This window comes from Hirundo rustica, chromosome 9, assembly GCF_015227805.2.
Source record: "Hirundo rustica isolate bHirRus1 chromosome 9, bHirRus1.pri.v3, whole genome shotgun sequence".
NCBI classification, from domain to species: domain Eukaryota; kingdom Metazoa; phylum Chordata; class Aves; order Passeriformes; family Hirundinidae; genus Hirundo; species Hirundo rustica.
The window spans coordinates 10,667,766-10,692,096 of record NC_053458.1 but is presented as its reverse complement, the minus strand read 5'-3'; the positions used below and the strand labels follow the sequence as shown (position 1 = coordinate 10,692,096).

The 24,331-nt window shown below is 48.8% G+C and overlaps 1 protein-coding gene across 8 annotated transcripts in view; it reads left to right on the top strand.

The window, feature by feature from the left end:
- PTPRF (protein tyrosine phosphatase receptor type F) overlaps nt 1-24,331 on the top strand; it is a 375,361-nt gene that overhangs the window by 300,909 nt on the left and 50,121 nt on the right. For 3 of the 8 annotated variants that reach the window (XM_058421775.1, XM_040073022.1, XM_058421777.1), the window contains exons 8-15: nt 833-1,102; nt 3,832-4,413; nt 4,967-5,100; nt 6,092-6,236; nt 10,992-11,297; nt 14,154-14,347; nt 20,519-20,545; nt 22,768-22,885. In XM_058421775.1, coding sequence (XP_058277758.1) covers nt 833-1,102; nt 3,832-4,413; nt 4,967-5,100; nt 6,092-6,236; nt 10,992-11,297; nt 14,154-14,347; nt 20,519-20,545; nt 22,768-22,885 — 1,776 coding nt within the window. The remainder of the gene's footprint in view (nt 1-832; nt 1,103-3,831; nt 4,414-4,966; nt 5,101-6,091; nt 6,237-10,991; nt 11,298-14,153; nt 14,348-20,518; nt 20,546-22,767; nt 22,886-24,331) is intronic. The other 5 variants (XM_058421778.1, XM_058421776.1, XM_040073025.2 and 2 more) reach the window with 3 other exon arrangements.

Genomic DNA, 24,331 nt, shown 5'->3' with positions numbered 1-24,331 from the left:
TCATTTTCCTGACGGGAATGCACATGGCAGGCAGCTTTAGAGCTTTATTGTAGCTGAGAGTTGCTTACAAATAAGTCTTGAATGAAATACCCAGCAAGGGATTGATATGAAGAGAAGCTGTGCAATGCAATAAGGAGGAATACATCTCCCAAAGAGCTGCCACGAAGGTGGGAAAGGTTCTGCCAGCCCAGCTCTCTTCTGTCAAAATGGATATGATCTCACATCTGTCAGGATTAGCTCTCTCCTGCCCAGCAAGGTGATCTCTTCAGGCCCTGACAATGTCATGCAGCTTGGGTGACTATTTTTTCTGAGCCAAGGTAGAACCTGAGTTACATTTTGAAAGGAATTATATTTTATTTAGCAGCACACGTGTGCTAATTCAAAAAGCAACCCTTCTGCCCCTGCCCAAACCCTGTGAGGTTTAGGGAACGGGCTGCTTTGCTCCAGAGCTAATAAACTGAGCAGGTGATTCTGTTTTGCAGAGCTTCATTGGGCCCTGCGCGAAGTGTGTGACTGGCATTTGTGCATGCTCTCTAATTAGAAGGATGTAATTTAAATGGAGGAATGTTTCATGTTAGTAATATGATTTCAAAAGGCTATGTTTGGAGGGAACGGATTGAGCCATCTCTTAATGAGTTCTGCAAATAAAATGCCAATGGCTAAGGAAGGAGAGCAAAGTGTGTCCAATTTGGCAAAGTAGTGAACAGCTTTTGCACTTCATTTTATCTGTCCTGAGGGATAGACAGGCAAAAATGTTGACTGCCCCTCGTGTACTCCTGCAGTACTCTCTGCTGGTTCTGTGAGCCTACTAGCTGTCTCCTCCTTGTTTCAGTGCGGCGTGTTGCTCCTCGATTCTCTATCCCTCCGAGCAACCACGAGGTGATGCCTGGAGGGAGCGTGAACCTCACATGCGTGGCGGTAGGTGCTCCAATGCCCTACGTGAAGTGGATGGCTGGTGTGGAGGAACTGACCAAAGAAGATGAGATGCCTGTCGGTAGGAATGTCCTGGAGCTGAATAACATCATGCAATCTGCCAACTACACCTGCGTGGCCATCTCTTCCCTTGGCATGATCGAAGCCACAGCCCAGATCACTGTCAAAGGTAAGGAGTTATTACTTGTAGTTCTCCTACTTGGGTTTCAACAATGTAGCCCTTTGCCAAAGTTTCTTTGCAGCAGCCCATTAACTGCTCTCTTCCATGACTTTCCCAGCTTGCAAGGGAGGTTCCCAGACACACAACTTCATTTTTTCTTGCTCGCAGTATAATGATATTTGCTCTAAAGGTCATTTTATCTCTCCCTGCAAGTGGCATAGTAGACAAGCTTGTGTCAGGCCAGGTCCTTGTTACATCATGAGGGAACCTGAATCTGTGTTTATTTTAGCGGTGTCAGGCTTGTTCTGTGCATCAGCAGGATCAGCTCAGCACAGTGGTGGGCCATGGGTTGTCTTGGGGCAGGGTCTGTGGATGTCTGCAGTCAGAGAGCTGTTTGCACAGATGTCATCTCTTGCAGTAAGGGTGAAACAAGAAGGTTAATCCCAGCAATGCAAAGTGTCCGTGAGCCTCAGCAAAATGAGCATCCTTCCTCCTTGCAGGGAGGAGCTATATGTGTTCATTTGAAATTTGTAACATAATCCTCTGTAAATGTCTTCTCCTACTGCTCTGCCTCTTTCCCTTTCTTTTTCTTGTGTGACTGTCCTTCAGCTGTACTTTCTGCTGACATTTCACAAGTAACTTTGCCCCAAAGAGGCTATTGCGGCTAGTTGATGACCATTGGGTAGCCCACCCCCTAACAGAAGGCTGAAGGTGTCTCGCCTTTCCCGTCTGGGGCCCTTCAGAGCCACAGTATCCCTTTCCTTCTCTGCTTGCAGTTGATTTGTAGCTCAGATTACCACAGATACATCATCTTTTGAGTCTGTTAGTTCTTGCAGGCCCCTTCCTGCACTAAAGCCACCTTTAGCACAGAGTTCCTGCTTGAACAAATCAAAGAATTGAGTGTTAGCCCTCTCTGACCTGAAGAAAACAGCAAATTCTCTTGGCTAGTCAGAGGATGCTTTTAACCTTAGCCACACCCAGCTCCCTTTACTCAAAAAATCTGCTCTCAATGCCTTTTCCAGCCACTCTTTTCATGCAGAGCACAGTCATTGCCTTGCTATAGTAGATACACAAGAGTGTATGGAAAAAAGGGCCATGATGGGATGGTGGTTTGGTCTTGGAGGGAGGAGGTGGAAACGGCACCACTGGTTCGCAGCATTTACCTCTTCATAGCTGAATGCCTTTGCCTCACTCCCTTCCTGGCTGACATGATACCCCAGGATGGGGAGCAATCTGCTCAGCTCCTTTAGCCCTTCCCCTTCCTCCTTGTGTCCTTGTCTGCTTTTTTCTACACCTTTACTCTGGATATCTTACTGCCTCTGTCCCAAACTCGTTCACCCTGTGTTGATTCTCCTGTGTTTGCTGGCAAGCAGACCATTCTCAGCTCAGACAGGAGAAACAAGATTACACCAAACTGATTGCGCTTAGGTGCATTGAAAGTACCAGACCTGCCCTTGCTCACATGGAGGGTGCACACCCAACAGCTGTCAAGAGGCAAACTCGTGGCTCTTCAAAAGAGAAGGAGTTTCATCTGTCATTGAAAGCCTGAGGAAGGCTGCCAGTTTCTAGGATGCTGTAGGAAATGTTTCTTCAGGCCATAATATTGTGCAGGTTGGGTTTACCCTCCCCGAGTCCTCCATGCATAGTGGTGGGGTGTCTGGTTGTGTGCCCTCCCCTCCCATGCCAGTTCAGCTCCTGATGATCTTCATGTTACAGTAGCACTGGAGAAGGCATTCTCTCTGGTACTCAGAGCACGCATGCCCTGTGCTAAGGAGTTTGCCTTCCTCAGCTGAACGGTGTGGAAACTAGAAGCCTGATGGCTTTGCCAAAGAATGAAATTCTTGAGGACCTAAATTTGGGTTGAGCATTTTTCCTGGTTCCTTTTCAAGCATGGCTGCATTACAAGTCACTAATGACTTTAGAGTGGTTTGTAGGAGGTTTAAACTTACTGTAGATTTTAATTCAGTCATTGTAACTAAAGTATTTGTGTACTCTGCAAATCTCTCTCACACACACACATTCTTTTTCTTTGTTCTTGTGGTAAAATGGCAAATCTGGAAATGTTTACTTGCAGTAGTTGCGTTCTCATTGACACTTCAGAGGTGTCATTGTCAGAGTTCTTGTGTTAACAGTTTATTGTCTGGTTGCAGTTTGACACATCACCCAGTGAAATAGCGGATGTGAAAGTCGGTAATTTCTCTGGCTGTATCTCTCCTGCATGTACTGTAATACTTACAAAGCATTGCCCCATCAAACGGTCTAACAGAATTGTCCATGAACTCCCTATGGCCTAAGATACTGCCTCACTGGAAGCAAAAGCATAACTCCAGATCACTTTAGTGCTCTGATTGTTTTACTGTATCCCTTTGTAAATCAGCTGTGCACCTGGCCTCTGGGTCCGGGCCAGCCCAGCCTAGCAAGCACCTTCCCACTGCCGGGTGAACCCCCATGACAGAAACATTCCTGCATCCCCATTGAATTACTTTTATTTAGCCTGCTGCTGGTAAGTGCGTCAAGCACATCTAATAACATGATTGCTCTGTTTATCCTTCCATTAAGAACCACTTCAAGCAATATATGGTAATATAAAAATGCATGTTATAGAGTATGAAATGATTTCTGCCTTTTAAAGAAGAATGTTAATGGGAGGTGGCAGCTCCATTTTTATCCCTGTGCACATTGCAAGGTTTGAGCTGACTGAATTATTTAAATCACACCTCTCTGCTTTCCAATTGCAGCACTGCCAAAACCTCCAACAGAGCCATTAGTGACTGAAACGACAGCTACCAGCGTGACCCTCACCTGGGATTCAGGCAACTCCGATCCCATTTCATATTACGTCATCCAGTACAAGCCCAAATCCCTGGAGGGCCAGTTCCAGGAAGTGGACGGTGTGGCAACCACCCGCTACAGCATAGGTGGGCTCAGCCCCTTCTCAGAGTATGAGTTCCGGGTCATCGCAGTCAACAACATCGGCAGGGGTCCCCCCAGTGAGCTGGTCGAGGCGCGGACAGGAGAGCAAGCTCCTTCAAGTCCACCCCTCAAAGTCCAGGCACGGATGCTGAGTGCCAGCACCATGCTGGTCCAGTGGGAGCAGCCGGAGGAGCCCAACGGACAGATCCGAGGGTACCGTGTGTACTACACCACTGACCCGCACCTGCCCTTGAGCATGTGGCAGAAACACAACACTGACGACAGCCACCTCACCACCGTGGGCAGCCTCATCACAGGCACCACCTACAGCATCCGTGTCCTGGCCTTCACTTCGGTGGGCGATGGACCCCCCTCGGACATCATCCAGGTCAAAACACAGCAAGGGGGTACGTACGGAGTGAGGCAGCGTGGCTCCATGGCCGACCCCGCAGTGTGCAGCTCAGCTGAGTGTCTGACCTGCACCAGGCATCACAGCTGTACTTGGTGCTCAAATGATTGCATGTCAGAGTGGGAGGGGGGCATTCCTACCCCCCAGCTCTCAGGTTTAAGCTGTCACGTTGTCCTGGGGAGTTGGTATCAATCTCTGTACAAGTAACAGCCCACAGTTTTGTCTGAGATATAGTGGCTAAAAATGTGTCACAAAGTCCCGGACATGGATGTCTGCTGGACCCTTCTGGAAGGGTCCATCAGTGGATCTGTGTGGAAGGATGGATCTGGGATGCAGTCAGGGTCTGGAAGTGAGCACGATCCCCATATGACCCGCCATATGAGTGACAGAGGTGCTTACCTGTGACCCGAGATACTCTGAGAGTGCAGTACAGGGGAGAAGGGGTGTTCTGGCAGAAATGAAAGAGGATCCTCACAAGGTGAAATGCTGACTTTGCTAAGTCATGCAACTCTCCTTGCCTCTTCTGGCTCTAACCATGTGTTTGTTCCCAGTTCCTGCCCAGCCAGCAGACTTCCAGGCAGAAGCAGAGTCTGATACCCGCATTCTGTTGACATGGCTGCCCGCCTCTCAGGAACGCATCACTAAATATGAGCTGCTGTACTGGGAAGGGGAAGATGGCACTCAGGTGAGGATCCTGCCTGGCAGCTCTTGGGGATGAACACAGCAATTTATAAGCTTGGGAAGGGTGTTTGCTTCAGCCAGGGTGGTAACAGAACTGTTCCCTTGTGTTTCTTCTGCCTCAGTGGTGTGCAATAGGAACATAGCATTCTGGTTCCTATGTAAGTGACTTCAACAGTGCTTGTTGATGCCAGCAAAGTAGTGACTGGTTTGGGACTGGAAAGGCTCAGAATGCCATGACAGCATCCCTGAGGCATGCTTACTGCTGGTGCCCGTAAACAGCAGCACTTCTGGGCAGGTCTGAAATGGCCTCTGACATGTGTCTCTGGCCCCAGGGCTGGTTGGATGTAAAAAGCAGATTGAAGGTGGCCTAGAGAGAGCCCTTCCACATTTACTGCATGTCCCTAAAGGAAGTCCAGTTCAAAATACACCAAAGGTAGTGCTGGCTTCAAGACAGCATAGCAGAAATTGTGCTGTGACAGCATCACAGTGTCCCATGGTCCTTTCCCTCTCCTCTTATTGTGGCATGAGAACGGCCAAAAACAAGTGCCCTTCAGGTGAAGTGTAAACAAAATAAGCCCTTTTCCAGCAGTATTTCAGTGCATTAGAGATTCTGACTGCTACAGGATAAGGGCTTTACTCTGTTTCACAGGCAATACACTCTTTGGAGAAAACGAAGTTGTGTGTCCTGTGCTCCTTCTCTGAACTTCTGTATAAGTTATATATAAGTATAGTTGCACCCAGCATTCCCACAAAGCTCTCAGGCCAGTGAGTGCAGTCTGAACGCCAGACAGTGGAGCCTGGCTGTGGCAGATGTCTGCTTCCCTGCAGAGTCCTGGCATGTCACCCAGGAAGCTCCATGCTTTGGAGTCCTGCAGGACTGCAGACAGGTTTGGCAGCATGGCTGTGACTTCTGTGAGCCAAAAATTGCTGCACAACTAGCTTTTCTGTATCTTTCAACTACACCAAATAATCTGTTTCCTTTTTTTTTTTGGCAGCAAAAGGTGGAGTTTGACCCAACCTCCTCATATGCCGTGGAAGGTCTCAAACCAGACACATTGTACAAGTTCCGTCTGGGCGCCCGCTCAGAGCTGGGGGTAGGAGTTTACACCCCCACGGTGGAAGCCAGAACTGCCCAATCCAGTAAGTGTCTGACATTCAACACGGTTGGAGACAAATCAAAAGCACTCCAGTTTCCATCTCCTGGGCACAGAGAAACCCAGTGCTCCTGCCCTTGTGGGTTTACAGGGATGCTGGTGTGCAGTTTGCTAAGGGGAGTAATGGGGAAAGTCAGCTGGGGTTTGGATCAGGGCTCTTTGGCAGAGTGGGTGTACCCAAGGGGTAAGTTGTTTCTTCGTGTCCCTTTGATCATACTGTCTTTCCCTAAGGGTGGATTCGTAAAAACTGATGGAGAAGTAAAACAGGATGGGAAATTGCTTTGGAGAGATTGATTTGAGTGGGTTTGTGCATCTCTATGAATTTACTCCCATGCAGACAAGCTGTCTGGACAGGCAGCATATGGGTATTTGGCTCTAAATGTGACTGTCTCCAAACCATTGGATTTTCATCCCTTCACTCCCCATTCCAGCTGCCTTACTTACACAGGAGTCCATCCCTGGTCCATAGTTGATTGCGAGGTGAGGCATCCTGTGAGGCCAGGTGTGCCTGTGACTGTCAGGCAGCTGGAAGAGTCATTTTGGAAAAGCAGCTGTTTGCCAGGGTTGTGTGAGCAAGTGAGGCTGCTGCTTCTGGGACTGCAGTGCTAGGGGAAACCAGAACAAGCTGCAGTTCAGTTAATAGAGAGGCTCAATAATGAGGTGACCCAGGCAATATCACTTTCATCCTGGCTCTGCCCTGTGTGATCACAGAGCTGGAGTTTGCATTGCTCTGATTGGCAGCTCAAAGTGCTGCGCATAAGCAGATTAGGGCTATCAAAGGGCCCTGCGATAAGCTCGTTTTCACTAACGATTTTTGGGCTTGCCATTATGCAAAGAGCATTAAAAGGGGGAAAAAAGACATTTCCGTTAGCACCGTCTGTCTGGGATTTACTCGCTATGTGGAGTGAGCAGTTGGCACAGGCAGCCAGCCTTCCCTGCAGGGAGGGCGGGAGCATGCACAGCAACCAGGAGTGTGAGATGGCCATTAGAAAGGGAGCTCTGGCAGGGAAGAGCAGCTCTGCTCACTTTTAGAATGACCTTCTCTTTGAGGAAAACTCAGTTTCATTAACATACCAGTCCCAGGCGTTCCTCCACCTTGTTAAGTGAGGTAGTGATGTCTTAGAGCTGCACAATAGCAGCTATGAAAATTTTCAGGTATAAAAATGGAGAAAGGTTCAGACCATGCAGTTATAAATATTTGAACATTGAGAACAAATTCTGAATATGGGGATTTGTATACCTGTTTCAGATCGCTTTTGTATTGATAGGCAAAGGTTGAAGTAATTCTCCTACCATGCAAATTAATTCCATCAGTGGATGCTCTTATCCTTGAACACACTTAATCAGAGACAGCTCCATGCATAAATGAGTCCTTCAGAATCTCACAACAGTCCAAGTAAGAGAAACGTTTGCTTCATGGACTCACCAAGGCAGACATCTTATCATGACCTACTCTACCTGTTGTCTGGTCACGAGGCATCTCACGCCAGTCTGTTTTAAAGGTTGTCACTTCACTGGCCAGTGGTGCAGTAGCTGACTGGTTCCGGCACCTGTTTAGTCAGAGAAATATGCATAGGCTGGAAGAGATTTGGCATTTAGCCACAGGAGTACCTGGGTTTGACCAGTGAAGCCCTCCTCTCACTGAAGGAACTAAGAATTCTTAGATTGATCCAAGAAGTGACCTGGGTGTTGCTTTACAGGCTCCTACTTGAAAAGATTTCCAATGGCACTGAGTTCTGCGACAGAAGCCATTGGCAGTTACTGCTGAGCTATTCAGTGAGGGTGACAAACCACTGTCTGAACAGTCCCAATGCAGTGTGGAGCCTTGAGTACTGGGGGGCTCAAAATCACATAGATCTTTCAGAAAGCTGTGCTTTACCATGGCAGAAATTGTGTGCAGAGTGCACAGCTACCAGGCAGAGATCCTTTGGTCTTTAGTTAGCAACACCTTGTATTAGATGGTTGGATTTGTTCCTTTTGGCTCTAGAACTTACTGATCTAGAAACACTACAGCTCCCAGCTTCAAATCGGTCTCCTTCCTGCACTTTTCCATCTGGTTACCTTGAGAAAGGCTGTTAGATCATGGAGCTTGACGTGTTCAGGTGGGACGCAAACTGCAGGAGCAGTCAGATTCCTGCTTTCCAAAAAGCCTCTCTCTTCAGTCTCTATTCCTGTCCCTGACAAACCAGTCATGGGGAAGGTAGGATGCCCATGATGACTAATGACTCACTAATGGGCTGGAGAAGGATGCTGGTCTTGCTTTTTTTGTGGCATCCCTGCTCAGGAGCAGTAGGCATGCTCGTGTGGGAAAGCCAGAGGGAGGCAGTGCCCTTTTGAACCCTTCAGCAGCACAGTTGAGACCTTGTCTGAGCAGGCAGCTGCTTTCTAGGCTGTCTTTCCTGCTAATCTGCTCACTTAGTGGCTGGGCACCCTGCAAAAAGTACAAGCAGTGCTGCTTTGAGGGCCTGAAGAGCACGGAGGAGTTTTCCAGGAGTCTTCAGTGCCTCAGGCAAGTGGAATGATGCAAGAGAGAAGCATCAGCTCTGTGCCCATTAGGCCTCGGCATTAAAATGCTGTTCTCCCTTGAAATACTAAGGTGGGTCCTAAGTCTGCCTTTTCCCTAGCCTGAGGAGCAGGTGGGTTGGATGGGTGCACAGAGTTGCTGTGGGCCGTCGGGGGAGGCTGCCGTGAGTAGCCTGGAGGCAGCAGAGGTTTGCAGTGTGCGTGTGTGGGTACATCTGCATGTGTGGGTGCATGCTGGCCACCCAGTCTGCTCTTTGCTGGCCCCAGGAGGGACACTTCAACTCCTTGTGCATTTTTAAGTTGATCCTGCTCATGTTATCAAGTTTTATTTTGCTTTCTTTAAGTGTTGATGTGAGTTTTTGCCTTGCACATCATATGTGTGACTCTTACCCAGTCAACAGCCAACTTTGGACCTGCCCACACTGCCGTCCAAAGCTGCCTTTGGAGCAGGAGCTCACTGCTGCATGCCAAGGGAAGCTGTGGAGGTTCTGTCAAAGCACGTCTCTTCTGTGAAGGGTGTCTGCAGGCAGTGTCAGAGGAAAGTTTTGCCCAGCCCCTTGTGTCTCAGCTGTCCTGTCTAAAGGATGCCACCAGGCACTTTGTCTACATTATGCCTTCCAATGTAGGTGTTGCTTTGGTGCTGTATCTTCCTACTCTCTTTCCTGCCACTTCTCTGCTGATTAACCAAAAACTTTTTACCCGTGTCCCTTTCACTATACCAGATGGCAGGGCTGATCCTGTGCTCTTTGCTTCCACGCATTGTTTTGACTTCTCTTTCCTCCAGTGTAGCTCCCATAGCAGCCGCCTGACTGCTCAGGCATCGTCTCTTCCAGCTCCATCACTGCTTATTCTCCTCCGCCTTTCATCTCTCCAGGCATCAGAGCCCGAGCATGAGGAGTGTTCCCTGTTCTCTGAGCACAGGAGTGGGAATTAAAGGTTACATGCAGTCTGCAACTGTTTCTTCAAGCAAGTGGGCCTTGTTCCCAGCAAGCAGAGGTCATCGGTGGCTTTGGGAGGTGCTGCTGCCCTCTGCTTTCCCAGATCTTCTGCCACTGCCAACCTGTGCCCAGCAAAGCTGAGGCACCACTGCTGAGTGCTTGAATTACCTGAGGTTCTTGCTGCCACGTGGAGAGATGTAGGTTTTGCTCACCTGTGCAAGGGCAGTGAGCAGGTAGGGTTGTTCCTGTGCCCCTGCAAGGCTGGCTCTGCTGCATTGGTGGCTGCAAGGACTGAAGTATTCGGAAGGGCAGCAGTCTTTTTTCAAGCATTTCTATGTTTCTTGGTGCAGTGAAGAATGGAAGCTGCCTTTCACCTGCCATGGCAAAGCAAAGCAAAATACTTCGTACTCCATTATTGCTTGGCCACACACCTTTCTAGTCTTAGAGCAAGTGTGTCCCATTCCTCCTCCTGTGGACAGATAACATTGCCAGGGCTTAGAAGTTAATGCAAACTGCAGGTGTTTTTTTGCCTAGGAGGGGGCAAGACCTGCTTACCTTCCACTGAACAAATCCATTGGCCAGGAAGTACTGGGGCATGTAACCAGTGTGGCAGGCAGGAAGCAGTCAGACCCAGATTCCAGGGACATGTGCAAAGCAGCACAACCACTTTATCTCCTGTTCCCACATGGTGCCTGGCTCCCACCTGGTTAGGATGCAGCATACAGCTGATGGTCATGATTTTCAACCCTACCTCCCACAAGGACAAACTACCTCCAACCTCAGTCACCTGCTTTCCTTATCCACTTCTGTTTCCTCCTCTTGTCTAGGAGTGAGTTTTCACAGGCCTTCCTACAATCTGCTGTGTGAGCTTCCCTTCTGCCGCTCTTGCTTTCTGCAGCTTCCTACCTCTTCTGGTTTCCATCTGCTTCAGATCTTCACTGCAAGCATCTTTCTTCTCCCTACCAGTCTCTCTCTGGCACCCTCCACATGCCGCCATTCCCTTACTGCCATTTGTTGTGTTTGGTAAAGTGAGCGTCCAGAACTGCTTTGGGAAGTGGTGTTCTCCGATGCAGAACAGCACTTCCATCTCCACGCTGTTCATCTGGCCTTCAAATACAAATTTTCCCCCTAGTGCCATCTTGGATGATCTGTGAGGATGGCAGGCAGTTGTCCACGTGTATGTCCAATGCTCCGTTGGCTGGGTAAAAGTTCCCTGTGCATTTTGGTTTGTCCTTCCATTCATTTCCCTTCATCTCCCCACTTCATTTATTTATCCCCAGCCCCCTCCGCCCCACCCCAAGAAGTCGAGTGTGTAAGCACCAGCTCCACCACCATCCGGGTAAGTTGGGTGCCACCGCCCGCCCAGAGCCGCAATGGGGTCATCACCCAGTACTCCATTGCCTACCAGGCAGTGGAAGGAGATGACAACACCAAGCATGTGGTGGATGGCATTGGACGGGAGCATTCCAGCTGGGAGATCAAGGACCTGGAGAAATGGACCGAATACAAGGTGTGGGTAAGGGCTCACACCGATGTGGGGCCAGGACCGGAGAGCATCCCTGTGCACGTGCGCACTGACGAGGACGGTAGGTGCTACTGAACAGCTCCTTCAGCTACTGCTATGGGTTAACCAGGACTCTCCTGACTGAATTGCTGGAAAGGGGAGAAGGGAGCAGGGGCATTGGCCTGGGAGTGCCTTTCAAGCAGGACGAGATGCTGTCAGGAGCAATGCTCCAGGGAGCGGATCTCGACAGTTGCCCTGGAGTGGGGTTGGGGAATTGCTTTGATGGCCCTTGCTCCGCCTCCAGGTTGTGTCAGATACCCCATCATGGTCCTTCAGGGTCCTGTTTATGTCAGCAGTGCTTTCTGTGCATGCAGGGAGGCATTTCTCTGCTTTCCATTGTGGTTTTATAGTGGGTGGTGGTGGATTCCTTTTTCTTGAAGGTAGAATGAGCTCTCCCAGCCAGAGGCTTCTCTTGTGAGATCAGGAATTAAAGCTTACTTGTTGACCTGAAATCCAGCAAACTAAAGAGGGGGAAAGCGCTCAGTTTGAAAGTTGTAGATACTACAGGAAAGCGGCTTCCTGCTCCAGCCTCCAGGCAAGCCACAGCTTATATAAAGCTGCTCTTCCACTCAAGAGTCAGAATACCACACGTACAGAGCACTTTACTGGATACGACAGCTTTAAAGAGAAATTGCTTTGTATTAGCAGGGCTGTCAGTTATGTCACCATGATTTAAGCCATTTCCTTTGAAAGTGCCAGAGCTCAGGGTGACAGGAGGAGCTCCCGTGGCTTCATGCTGACCCAAGAAAGCTGCAGATTTAATGGGAGAAGAAAGAGATGGAGTGTCCAGGCAAAGAAAGCATGATCTCTGCATTTCCCAATCAGCGTAGGAAATTGAAACCAGACATGTTACAGTTTCCCTAAATGGGCTGCCACTGTCCCCTATGTCTCCATGGCTCTGAAAGTGGCGTCTAGGAATGCTTGCTGACTGCATTCCTGGGCTGGCAAACACATCTGTGTGTGTGTCCTGCTGCCTGTATTGTTTGCTTCAGTTCTCATTCAGCAGAATCATAGCCCAGGGGAAGCTGTTACCCCAGAAATGTCGCAACAAGCTCTCTCGGTTAGTTTTTGGGCACCGTGGTTGACGTTCCAGCTTAGCTGTCAAGAATGATTTTATATTCCTCTGACATGCTGACGCTCTGTAGATACCCAAGATGAAGAAATGAGAAACGCTAAACTGTAGTCTGAAAACAAATTAAACTTCCCCTGTTTGGATCTCAGATGCAACACATAATTCCCATAGTGGGGCAGGACAGTGTTCCTCAAAACACTGTGGTTTGCTCGTATTCGCATATTTTTGCGTCCCTGCAACATCCCCATATCATGTCCTGCCGCCTTCTCATGCCAGCAGAGCTTGACACACAGCTTCTGTCTGGTTCTCAGGGAGGATCTTGTTTTCCGCTTGGACTCCCAGCTGTGTGTGTGGGCAGGTGTCTTGCCAGGGCAGGAGAGCCCTGTGGCTTGTGCAAGGTCACTGCACTAAGTGAATTGTGGATTACAGCACAGGCTGCTCCAGGCAGAAGGGGACAACTGTTCAAGCACAGCGCCCTCCATTCCCATACCTTGAGTTGGCCTCATGGTGCTAAAATGCTGCATTCCTCCTTTCTCTATTTTATTAAATTATCTACAGTTACGAAGGACATCTGGGGAAAAATAATGAATTGCCCTGCAGCTTAAAAACTGTGCTTACCTGCTGGGTAGCTGTTTCTTCCCATTTAGCTGGTTGAAATAGCAATACTCATTACATCTGCTTGTCAGGTATCCATCCCTAATTATCTAATACTGGTTTCTTGCTGTGTTGAGAATTGGGGCATAGGAGGTTCCAAACCTCCGGATTTTCCCAGGGCAGTGGAAGGTGAAAAGGGTCCTGCAGATGAGGCGATAGGATGCAGCCCAGGTCCTTCACTTGGTACTGGGCACTTGGGTTGCATCAGTATCCTCCACAGAGAGTGCACACCTCTGCTCCCATCTGCTTCAGCCAGAAGGAGCTTCCCAGGAGCAACCGAGAAGCTAATTTTTTAGAATTGACATTTTTGTCACAGTCAATGCAAGAGCAAAATATAATAAGGAGGTAATTTTTCCAAATGGTAAATAGGGTATAAATACATTTTTAAGCGGGCCTCACCTTGCAAGAAAATTGATATTTTCTGGGCAGTGTAATTTTTCATTTTATTATCAAAAAGCATTCAGCTAGCCGTGCATGAAATACAGTCCCCAGAGCTGTCACAATCCCCACAGGCCCCTTTATCTGGCTGAGTTCAGTGACTGCTGTCTCTGAGCTCTGGGTTATTGTTTTAGGATGGTGCTTTTCCCCCTCATTAACCTCTCATTGTCACAGGGAAAGAGCACGTGTGTGCTCTGGCTGGTGGCAGGTACCTGGGCTCTCTGCAAAAGACACTCAGCACCCAGTCATGCTACCTGGGACTGTTGGACTGTGTTTAGATGGGTGTGAGAGGAGGTTTTGTGTCAGGCAAGATGCAAAGAAGGCTTTAAAACCCCTGCTTGTGCCCAGGGCATCCTTAGCTGCAGGGGGTCACAGTATTCTTTATATTGTACAGTATTTTTTATTCTTCCTTGCTCCCCTACTGCTGGGGGGAGAGGGATAGATGGACCTTGGGTCTGATTCAGCACAATGATTTTTATTAGGGCTGCTCCTGCATATTACAATCATGCTCTTTCCTACTTAGACTAGCAAAAGGGAAGGAGTCAGGGACGCAGTCAAGCTGAAGGACTGCGGTGTGATGTCCTGGGCAGGTACAGGAGGCTTGGACCAGTAGGGCCATCTTGGCAGTGAAGTGGGGGGAAAGTAATAAAGGAGTGATAGGTAGTGGCAGTGACTGTGTGATGCCTGCTAACTGTTGTCCCGTGTGTGTTGCAGTGCCCAGTGCCCCACCGCGAAAGGTGGAGGTGGAGTCTGTGAATTCGACTGCCATCCGGGTGAGCTGGAAGCTGCCCATCTCCAACAAGCAGCATGGGCAGATCCGCGGGTATCAGGTTACCTATGTGAAGCTGGAAAACAACGAGCCCCGAGGGCAGCCAGTGATCAAGGACGTCATGCTGTCAGAAGCACAGGTACAGTGTGGGGACCACCAGATGGTGGGCATGGCATCTTCCCTCTCTGCAGAGGCAGCCTGGCTGGATCCAAGTGTTTCTTGGCTTCCTCTCGCAGCTCCAGAGTGTGGGACTCAGCCTGCCTGAGCAAGGCAAACAGTTTTTCCTTAAACTGTGGCTTAAACATGGGTAAAAAGTTTAATCAGGAAGGGATTACTGTGGAAAAGATGATGTATCAGATGATGTTCCTCTCTTACCCCTTCTCTGATACGTACCCCTCTGCCTGCCATATCCTGTGCAGACCCCAGCTGGAGCAAACTGTGCTTTGCCAGTCCATTTATAAATGGTCAGAAAGTTTTAAATAAGCCTTGAGTCTGTTTCTTTTGTGATGATGATTATGTTCAGGACAAAGCATCTTTCTTGACAGCATCCACCTGGGTGCTGCCTGATTGTGTGGCACTGGGTGGCTCTGCACCCCTGCATGGATGCAGCATGCCAGGCAGAGCAGCACCCCTGGCTCAGCAAAGCTCCCCTCCCTCCTGCTTTTGCAGGGCAGGGACTTGGTGTTGCATTGCTTCTTGAAACAAAACTGTAGGTGAAGCCAACTTAGTCTGGGAAAGGCTGGGGAGGAAGAAAAAAAAAAAAGAGGTGGAGGCCCACATCCCCTGTAAATTACTTTGTCCTCTGCAATCCCCATACAACAATCTGTTCATACTTAGGCGATCTCCTGGATACCTCACTGGCTCTGAGCTGCAGCTGTCTTCCCACACACTGCTCCAGGCATGGCTGTGCGCTCTTCACAGCCTAGGAATGTGTAGTTTCCTCTTTCCCAAGGTCCAGGGAAGTTTTTGGTGCCCCATGTACTGTGAAATACAACTCTTCTGTGGAGCAGGGGTCCTTCATCGTGGATGACCCATGCAGTTCTCAACTAAGATAATCGTATAAATGAAGAACAGGATCTGCTGCTGTTGGAAGCAACGAGGAATCAATTCCGAGCTGGCTTGCTTGAATGATGCCCAGTATAAATACTGGAGAGCTGCAACGATTAATTGATCTGTCTCCTGAATGCAGCTGTGAATCATTTATGCATTTGTCAGTGGGAGTGCAGTGCACAGAGGCAGCTTTATTCGCCATTCATATTCCAAAGGATAAAACTCAGTAATAATGTGGAAGGGGGAAACTTAAAAGAGAGAAAAGGCTTTGAGGGTTCTTTCAGTGTTGTCTGGGGCATGTCTGTTTATGTTTCAGATGTTGCTTTAATAGTTAGAAAAGCTGCTTACTGCCCTTTACTTATGCCAGGAGAATGTAATCTTCTGTGTTGTTAGAACAATGGAGGCTGTGTTGTTCAACTGGAGTTTGGAGTTAATGGGTTGGTCCCAAGTGTAGGTGGGCGAAGTTGGCAGTGTTTTTCTTCTTGGTGTTTTCAAATATTTTATGCTTGCCCAGCCAGTTCTGCTTTCACTCCTTACTCATACATTTCAGAGTAAGAAATCCCATGCTGATGTGCAGAATGAGGATGCCAGAGCCAGAAACTTTTGAAGGAGTGCTGGATTTTGCATTAGTTTGGATGTACGCATCAAGGAGGCAAGTTCCTAGAAGTTTCCTGGTCTGTCAGGCCACTTGCCAGTCTTCCGTATTTGGTGAATTTATATGGGAAAGGTCTTGATTTCTGTGATATTTTTTCCTGCTGTGTATAGTGCTGAACGCATCCACAGTAATTTTTGGGTGGAAGTGAAAATGATGGTTGCAGAGAAGCGACTACTCTAGAAGAATGTCACTCTTGGGATAAACTAATGATGACCCTGCAGGGAAGAGGTTTCACTTGGCAGAAGAGATCTCTATTTCCCAAAAGAGTGAGAAGCCAGGCATGACCTGTGCTTGTGATGAAGTACATCTGTTCCAGATGCTGAAGAACCCTGTAAGAGCTGCCATCTTTCAGTACAGCAGTGCGTGTCTTTGCAAACAGCCAGATGAAACTTTAACAAGTAGTCCTGGAAGAGTCATTTCCTATGAAAGAAAACAAAAAGATACGCTGGAAAACCTGCCCCTGAAGGTCATAGGATGAAGATGGCCACAGTTCAGTACTCATAAACACTCACAAACATTTATACCAGTGCACAGGGAGAGAATTAAATGGGTTGAAAACCTTGGGGTCAGAGGAGAAAATCTCTGGACAGGTAGGCAGAGCCCCTCCTCCTGCCTAGCCAAGCTGTCTGCTGATTTGAGTAGGTATGTACCACATAATCTGCTTCCTGCAGACAGTGTGAAGACACTGATACTAAAGCTGACTCATGAATTTTCCTTATTGAAGATGAGAAATGGAAAGAGAGTAAACGAAGATGAAAGGAAAAAGGCAAGGGAACGGAGATGTTAGCTATGCAGATAATACGGATTCTGAGCTTTCAAAACCGTTTGAGCGGAAAAGACTAAAACATCAGCAGATCAACGTGGGGGCCCTGGTGCTGGAGAGATCACATTTTATTTTACAGCCTCCTGCCCGGGCAGAGTAATCAGTTGTTAAGAAGGTCCTGTGATGGAGCTGAGGCCTCTCCCTCCCCTCTGTGGCTGTGCCTGTGACTGATTACCTCTGTCAGGATTCTCTGTGCCTTCCAGTCTGAGCTCTCACCTCCTACTGGCAGCCTGATGGACAAGCAAATGTGACCTACCCTGTGGAGGAGCTCCCAGGGTGTGTGCAGCTGCAGAGCTGGATCAGGTACCTGCAGCAGCTCTTGCCCAGGCCATGCCTGTCACGGTTCAGCCGGGTCCCGTGGTGGGCAATGGCAGAAAATTCATCTCTGTGCCCCGGCTCTCGCACAAAGCACATCCAAGCACCAAGACAGGGCTTTTGCAAGGAACCCAAGTGCAGGAGCTGCACTCTGCGAGTACTTCAAGTCTTGGCCAGCTCAAGGGAGTGAGGGATAGCAGGGCCATGGGACACAAGCATTAAGCTTGACATGGGGGGAGAAGGAGTCCTTGGTCTCCAATCCCTGGGCAGCTGCTGCATGTTAGGAGGGGCAGTGGGCTTGAACCCCTCCTCACCTGATGATCTAGCCTGCCCAAACATCTTTGCAGGGCTGGCTGGGGACAGCTGGCTATACGGAGGTCAGGCTTTGTGGAGAAGGGACTCCTGCCACCTTCTCCTGCTGTGCAGACTGAGTCATGGCACAGGAAGGGTATGTGCTGCCCACAAGAAGGGCTGCAGGCCCACAGGATGGTGGTGTGGTCTCTGCAGGAAGCATTTCACCAACCAGCATGCAAACTGAGTGCACATCCCACCAGCTTGCTCCCAAAGAGCAGGAAGAAGAAATGGCATCACTTCAAGCTATTGGATTGAGATCAAAGGGGAAAGCAGAGACTTCAGTTCTCCCTGAGCAGTTCCTACCCCAGGCACAACACAGATTGTACAGCCTCTCTCTTCCGTTGTGTGATAGTCAAGGACCTTTCTCTGAATGTACTTGGAACATCTCATACATGTGTCCTTGTCTAGGTGCGAGTCTGGCATGGAGGTGGAATGTTCTCTGCTTCCTAAGTGAAGCAAAACTGTGAGCATCATCCAAGAGGCACTTCAATAAAGGACCAGGGGGAAGTTCTGATACCATCAGACCCCTCTACATCTCCTTGACTGAGTACCTGAGTTTATGTCTGGAGTTCCACTGTTGCACTACAGTCACTGAAGCAGGGAGGAGAAAGAAAGGAAAACCAATATTGGCTTCCCATAGCTGGGGCTGTTGAGGACTTGAATCTGTCTTTTGCAAGAGCCTTGGTCAGGGAAAACAGCCGTTCCCTGGTGAGACATGACTATGCTGTGTTGAAGTGTAAAATGAAACATTAAAGCATTGCAGCTGCCATAAATACAGACTGTTAGCTTTAGCACTTCCCAGAGCCATCCTGCCTCATGCACACAGCCCTCTCTCAGTTCTTTTTATGACTGCTCCTGGGCTTTTCAGATCAATTTGTCTTACTGACCAACCTTAAACAGTTAGAAGCAATTGAGCTAGTTTAAGGAAGGAAATGTTTTGATCTGTAGATTAAATTTTCGTAATGAAACTGAATTTCTACCAAGGTATTTATGCAGACCTGGCTTTTCACAGTTGTTACTCCAGCACAGATCTCAAGGCATTTCTTTGCACTCTGATCTAATGCAAGATTAAAGTCCACTGAAACATTAGAGCAAACAGTGTTTGAACATTAAACACTTGGTTTAAAATCCTAGGGCATGATAAACTCCCTGCTGTGGTGTGAGAGGCCTCCTAAGCCCAGCTCTGCTCTGCTGTTCCTTGCAGTGAGGTGTCACATTCTGCTCCTGTAGCTACATGGAGGCAGGCTGGGGTGTTCCCAGCCAGATGGCTTCCACCCACCAGGGACATGCTTTTGTAGAACTTATTACCAGGCCTGGGATCCTTCCTATGGCAGGACTTCTGCCAGCTTTTAGATCAGCAGGGTGGAGTGTGTGGCTGTTGACCATGGTGTGGGCTGGCTGGCACAGGTGGGACATAAACAGCAATGACGTGGGTTCAGCTAAGTGTGCAGCAGTGGAAATGCACCGAGATGTGTGTAGAAGGAGAGCCTTTAGTCACCATAATAATTAGTGAGAGTCTTGGCTTTATACAAAGTATTTAGGGGCAACTTGACCTCTTAGCTGAAATTTACTGTTAAGATGTTTTAGGGGATAATTGTACTGCAGTCTGATGGCATCTAATAAGTGAACTATAATAAAATCTTAGAGGAACATTTCTCCACCAGCTTCTCTCTGAATTTAGAGAAAAAAATAACAAATATTTTGGAAGTATGCCATGTATTTAACTGCTGAGGTGAGTACTATGCCACTATGATAGGCTGCAGCCTTCGAAAGCGACTTCAAATAGCCCGAGTTCAAAAGGCAACTTGTATCTTTGATGCCGTTTAGCGCTTCTGTTGCGCTTGCAGGTTCCCAAACACTCCATCAGTGTTAGCTGAGCTTCCCAGGGTCCTGAGGAAGTTGGTATCTGAGCAGTTTCACAGCTGGCAGGTCAGGCTCAGAAGCAAGGTTTGCCAGGGCTCACACTGTGAATCAGGGGCAATAATACCTATCTTCACTCTGATCTCTGTGCTTGAACCCACGGACCGGTGCTTCCTCCAGGCAGATTTAGTAACGTGAGCTGTAACTCATCCCCTTGGCTGAGAGAGCTCTGTGTGATCTCTGCAAGCCTTCCTTTGGTGCACCAACCACAAAGAACACTGTTGTGGGCATGCGTGCCAGCAGCCAGGCTCTACTGTCTCACCTCCCCGATGCAGCTTTGATGCCCTACAACGCCAAATCCAGCCAGAAGAGTTCAGAGTCTGTATTGAACTCCCATGGCCAGGAATCCATGTGAGCTTTTGGTGGGAAGCAGTTTATGTAGAAGCTTTCCCTACAGGGCTTCTATTGCCAAATGAGTGTTTGGCATTTTGTGTTGTGTAATTGGGAGTCAGAAGCTGTTTCCTTAGTACATGCACAAGTTTGAACTTCTCTCCAAGCCATGCACCACTGTTGGAGAGGAGCAGTTTAGTGTGAAGCTCTGTGTGAGATCTCAGCTTCTCTTGCACTGACGACAGATGGCACTTTTTGGTTTTCTGAAGTTCCCAGAGCATTTTCTTGCAAATGATACAGGAAAAAAGAAGCTCTAGAAATGCTGCATTGGTGCTTCCCTGCAGACAGTGCTTCTGTTTTGTGTGTTGAAGTCTTTGGTTCTCAACAAGAAATGGTGGCTGGAGGATCACTAGAACAGAAACTGGAGTTTAGGCAGGAGAACTGTTGTGAGGTGACTTGTGGGGCAGCAGTCACCCTCAGAGCCTAGTTGGTACTACCTTTCCCTTCTTGCTTTTCCTCATGGAAGAGGCAGAAAAATGCAAACAAGGCCAGAAGCAGAAAGTACTGCAAAATACAAAAAGTAAAGGGTGATCTCTCCACTGAAGTGAGAAGGAAGTTCTTTGTTTGTGTGAATGATCTCAGACTCATTGTGCAGGCTAGCGGCATGTCAAAAATTGCTCTATGCCATTTCTTCCCTTGGCACAGCCTGTATCAAGTGACCCTCTGTGTATAAGTGTTGTAATTCCCCCAACCCAGTTCTGCTAACCCCTGCTGTTGTCGTCATTGTCATCCCTTTCCTACACGTTGCCCCTTAAAATTCTGTGTCTCCATTTTTCTCTCCTCCTTCCTTTCTCCCTCGTCAGTGGAGAGCTGAGGACTCCGTCGACCATGTAAGTACCACTTGTGTGTATTCCAGGTTGGAAGAGAGGGGTTTGGTAAATCGATTTGTGAATTTTGTAGACACAGTACTGTCAAAACATTCCTTTCACTCCCTTAATGAGGCCGGAGAGTTACATTGTGAAACCTTCCACAAGCAGCAAATCCAGAGAAAATTGGCATTTAGGTAGCTCCTAAATGCAGAAAAGCAATTGACATTTCCTATAATCTGTATTTCCAGCTTGTTGCAGTGCAGTTTTAGGCAGGTTCAAGTGATCGACTCAGGAAGCTCATCCTGCAGTAGCTGGCCCACCAAGTTATGTGGTAAAATTAGATACATAATCTTTAAACCACATTGATCGTAGTCATGAGAAATAACCTACATCCTCAACCATGACCTTTGGTTGAAACACAGATAGTAATAAGAAAACAATCACATTTAAACAGTTAAATTCAATTTTTCCCCACATAATTCTAAGATATAAATTTGGAGGAACAAACTAGAAAATGACCTTTTTAGAGTCAGCAATTCAATTACGTGCCCTACTGTGAGCTTCCCCAGCACGATGCATTTCTCGTCCCGCTTTATATGGAGCATTCTTGCTCGGAGTGGCTCTGTCATGACAGCACTGTGTTTGCATTATGCAATCAGACCTTCTTTCATCCATCCCTCGTCTCTCTCCTCTCCTCCCAGCTTGCTTGCTTTGCTCCCGGTGGCATGCTTTTGCGTGAGAATTTCTCTTTGCATGGGTTTGGGAGGAGTGAATTCTCTTGGGATGTTCAGAGTCTGCAGGTTTTGTGAGAGTGCTTCCCCGCGGGTCCATTGGCACCGGTCGGCCTGTGCGTCCACTCACCCGCACACATGATCTGCTGCAGGGGCGGAGTTGGGATTGGACTCTGGTTCACACGGTGATTTTGGCGGGGTTCTTGTTGGTGCTTGTTGATACTTCTCTGGGCTGGCTGGTTCTGCGATGGTAACGTGGTGGTTTTGATGAGTAAGCCTGGGCAGGTAACCTGAACCAGCAGCACTGACTGGAAATCAGCAGGTTTAATAGTGTGGGTGTTTGTGCGAGTGAGTGATGGGAGAGTGGCTGCGCTCCGAGAGCAACCACAGGCACCCCTCACACCCCTCAAGCTGGCAGGGTTCCTCTGGGCAGGGGTTGGAGCCCTGGATCATCTTCTGACAATGCCCATGCTGCCTGTTCTCAGCAGCTCAACCCTCTCCATCTCTGCTCTTCTCCTTGTCTGAAGGGGTAAATAACCAACGTGGAGCCTCTGCCTCCTTTCCAAAAGCTTCCCCAGCCCCTTCTCCAGCCTGCTCATCTCGTGCTCCCTGCCCCAATGGGTTATTAGTGCTAATGGCCCAGACACTCCCGCAGCACCCACAGATGAGTGCTGCTCAGGGATACCTGCCCGAGCTGCTGGGCTCTCTGTGCTCACTTGTTCGCAGGCCTGGCCAGCCAGGCTTGGCATCAGTCACGTTGCTGCAGGAGGCCAGGAGGGAGGAGTGCTGCTCCTCTCTTTGATCTCAGATTGAAGTGTGGAGCCATGCCCTCCTCCTGCCCAGAGGAAGCCAGAGCATGCAGGGATGCACCCTGTGAGTCTGCCCCCTCCCAGACCTCCCACGATGTAGGTTTTCCCCCCAAGTCTTGTCAGGGCCTTGCACTGACCTGTCCCATTCCTGAAAACCAGTGCCTGGCAAGGAGGGTGAACGCAACGCTTAGAGCTGCAGGTGCTCCCTGCCCGGGGCCCCCCACCCCTGCACTGCCTCCATGTGCTCCCCACGGCTCTGCTGCAAGAGGCAACTTTAAAAAGCCTGGAATTAGCCCCCAAGAAATTCTCATAGCCAGGTGAACTGGCTTTTGCTCTGGTTCACAGCTCCGTAGTCCTCTTACTTAGCTTTCACACAGAACCGTATCTGGATCAGATCTCCCTCTTGGCAGAGGCCGTGGGAGAGCACAGCTGCTGACATGGGTTGCTGGTGGGTCCCTGGAAAGGCCAAGTGTTAAAGGCAGGGGTTGAAATGAGGCAGGTGAGTGTTGGAGTGGCAGCAGTTGTTTGCTGCCTCTGTGCAACATGTGTGTGTTTGAGCACGATGCACGAGTGTGAGCTAGGGAGTGTTGTCAGTGTGTTGCTGTTGGAGACACTGACTCTAGTGCTTTCCTTTGGTTCACTCCAGTAACAAGTATTTGCTCTTCTCGTTTGCCTCCTCTCTGCCTCGTGAATGCACTCCCAGGAGACAGTCATTGGAGGCCTGCTGCCAGAAACCACCTACTCTGTCACAGTTGCTGCCTACACCACCAAAGGAGATGGTGCCCGCAGCAAGCCCAAAGTCATCACCACCACAGGGGCAGGTGAGTGTGGGGAGCAGGTGCCACAGCCTTGCAGGGGTGGTGGTAAAACCTCCCAAGAGGTGCGTGGGGAGTATGGCCAAGGCCAGGAGGAAGCAAGAGGGTTGGAGATGCTGCAGAGGTACCAACTCTTGTGATCTCCAGCCCATACTTAACAGGCTTTGCCACTGGATCACCTGAGCAAACTGCAGCAAACTGATGGAGAGACACTACCAGGGCTGGTGAGAGCGCGGTGAAACTCATGGGTCTGAGCTCATCTGCATAGTTCAGAGACCTGGGAAGAGGAAGCCTGAAAGTCTAGGCTCTGCCTCAGCTTTGGAGTCGTGGCCTGTCCTCACCTTGTTCCTTTAGGCAAGTGCCATTTCTTGCTTCCTGTGGTGACTGCAGTGCCACCTGGAAGGGCCTCTGGCACAGTGGGCTCCTAAGAGATGCTTCTCAGCTCCCCTCTGCCATTGATACTGCTTACATAGCTGAGCCTGGCTGCTCCTAGAGCCATGGTAAAACCTGGAATGCAGCAAATCTGCCGTAGAAGTGCTGCAGACACAACTTGTAGGTCCTGGTGATCCCAGCTGGTTTGGTCCTGCTGTCTCAGTAGATCGTACCTGTGCCTGGAGCAGGGGCACCCAGGAGTCATCTGGTGCTTCCCTCCAGGTGTGGTCAAGCTTACCTTTGGCAGTGATACCAACTAGTTGACACGGTGTTGTCTATTCACTAGCCTGTCCTACAACCCGTAATCCTGCTGCTTCCTCATATGAGCCACAGGAACAGTATTTACCACTTGTTATTATGGGAATGCAGCTTGTGCAAACTGAGAGCGTTTGTTCCTGGTGTTTTTAAACAAGGAACAGCTTGCTATCTCCTCTGCACTGCATATGGGGAGCTCCAGAGGTAGTTTCCACTGTCACAATCTCAAATACTCTCTCCCTGGTGCCTTGCCATGATGTATTTTCTGTTCATCAAATTGCTACAGCTGTCCTATAAACAGGAAAAGCTTCCTAAACATCCCAGTGTTGTACTGTAAACCACAGTGGATCTTCCCACGTTATGATGAACATTTTAAGGTTAATATTTGGAATCAGCTTTGAAAATACTGTGTCCCTTAATACTAGCTGCTGTTAGACATTGTGTTATGAGTGCAAGGAGGATGGCACTGGCAATGAGAATGTAATTGTATCTCTTAAATACTTGCAAAACCGCCCTCAGGTCCTTTGTACAGGCTGGACTGCAGGCATGACCTCAAAGAGGAGCGTTGGTGTCGCCCTCTGATGGCAAATACGGTTTTCTCTTCTGCTCAACTGTGGGCTCATACATGTCAAAAAACTGCAAGGATATTTAACTAATTGGCTGCAATCCCGTTTATGGGGTTTTTGGGGTTTTTTGTTTGTTTGTTTGGTTTGGTTTTTTCATTTCTGTGGCCCCATGCCTTTGATTCTGAGTATCTTCCCTATC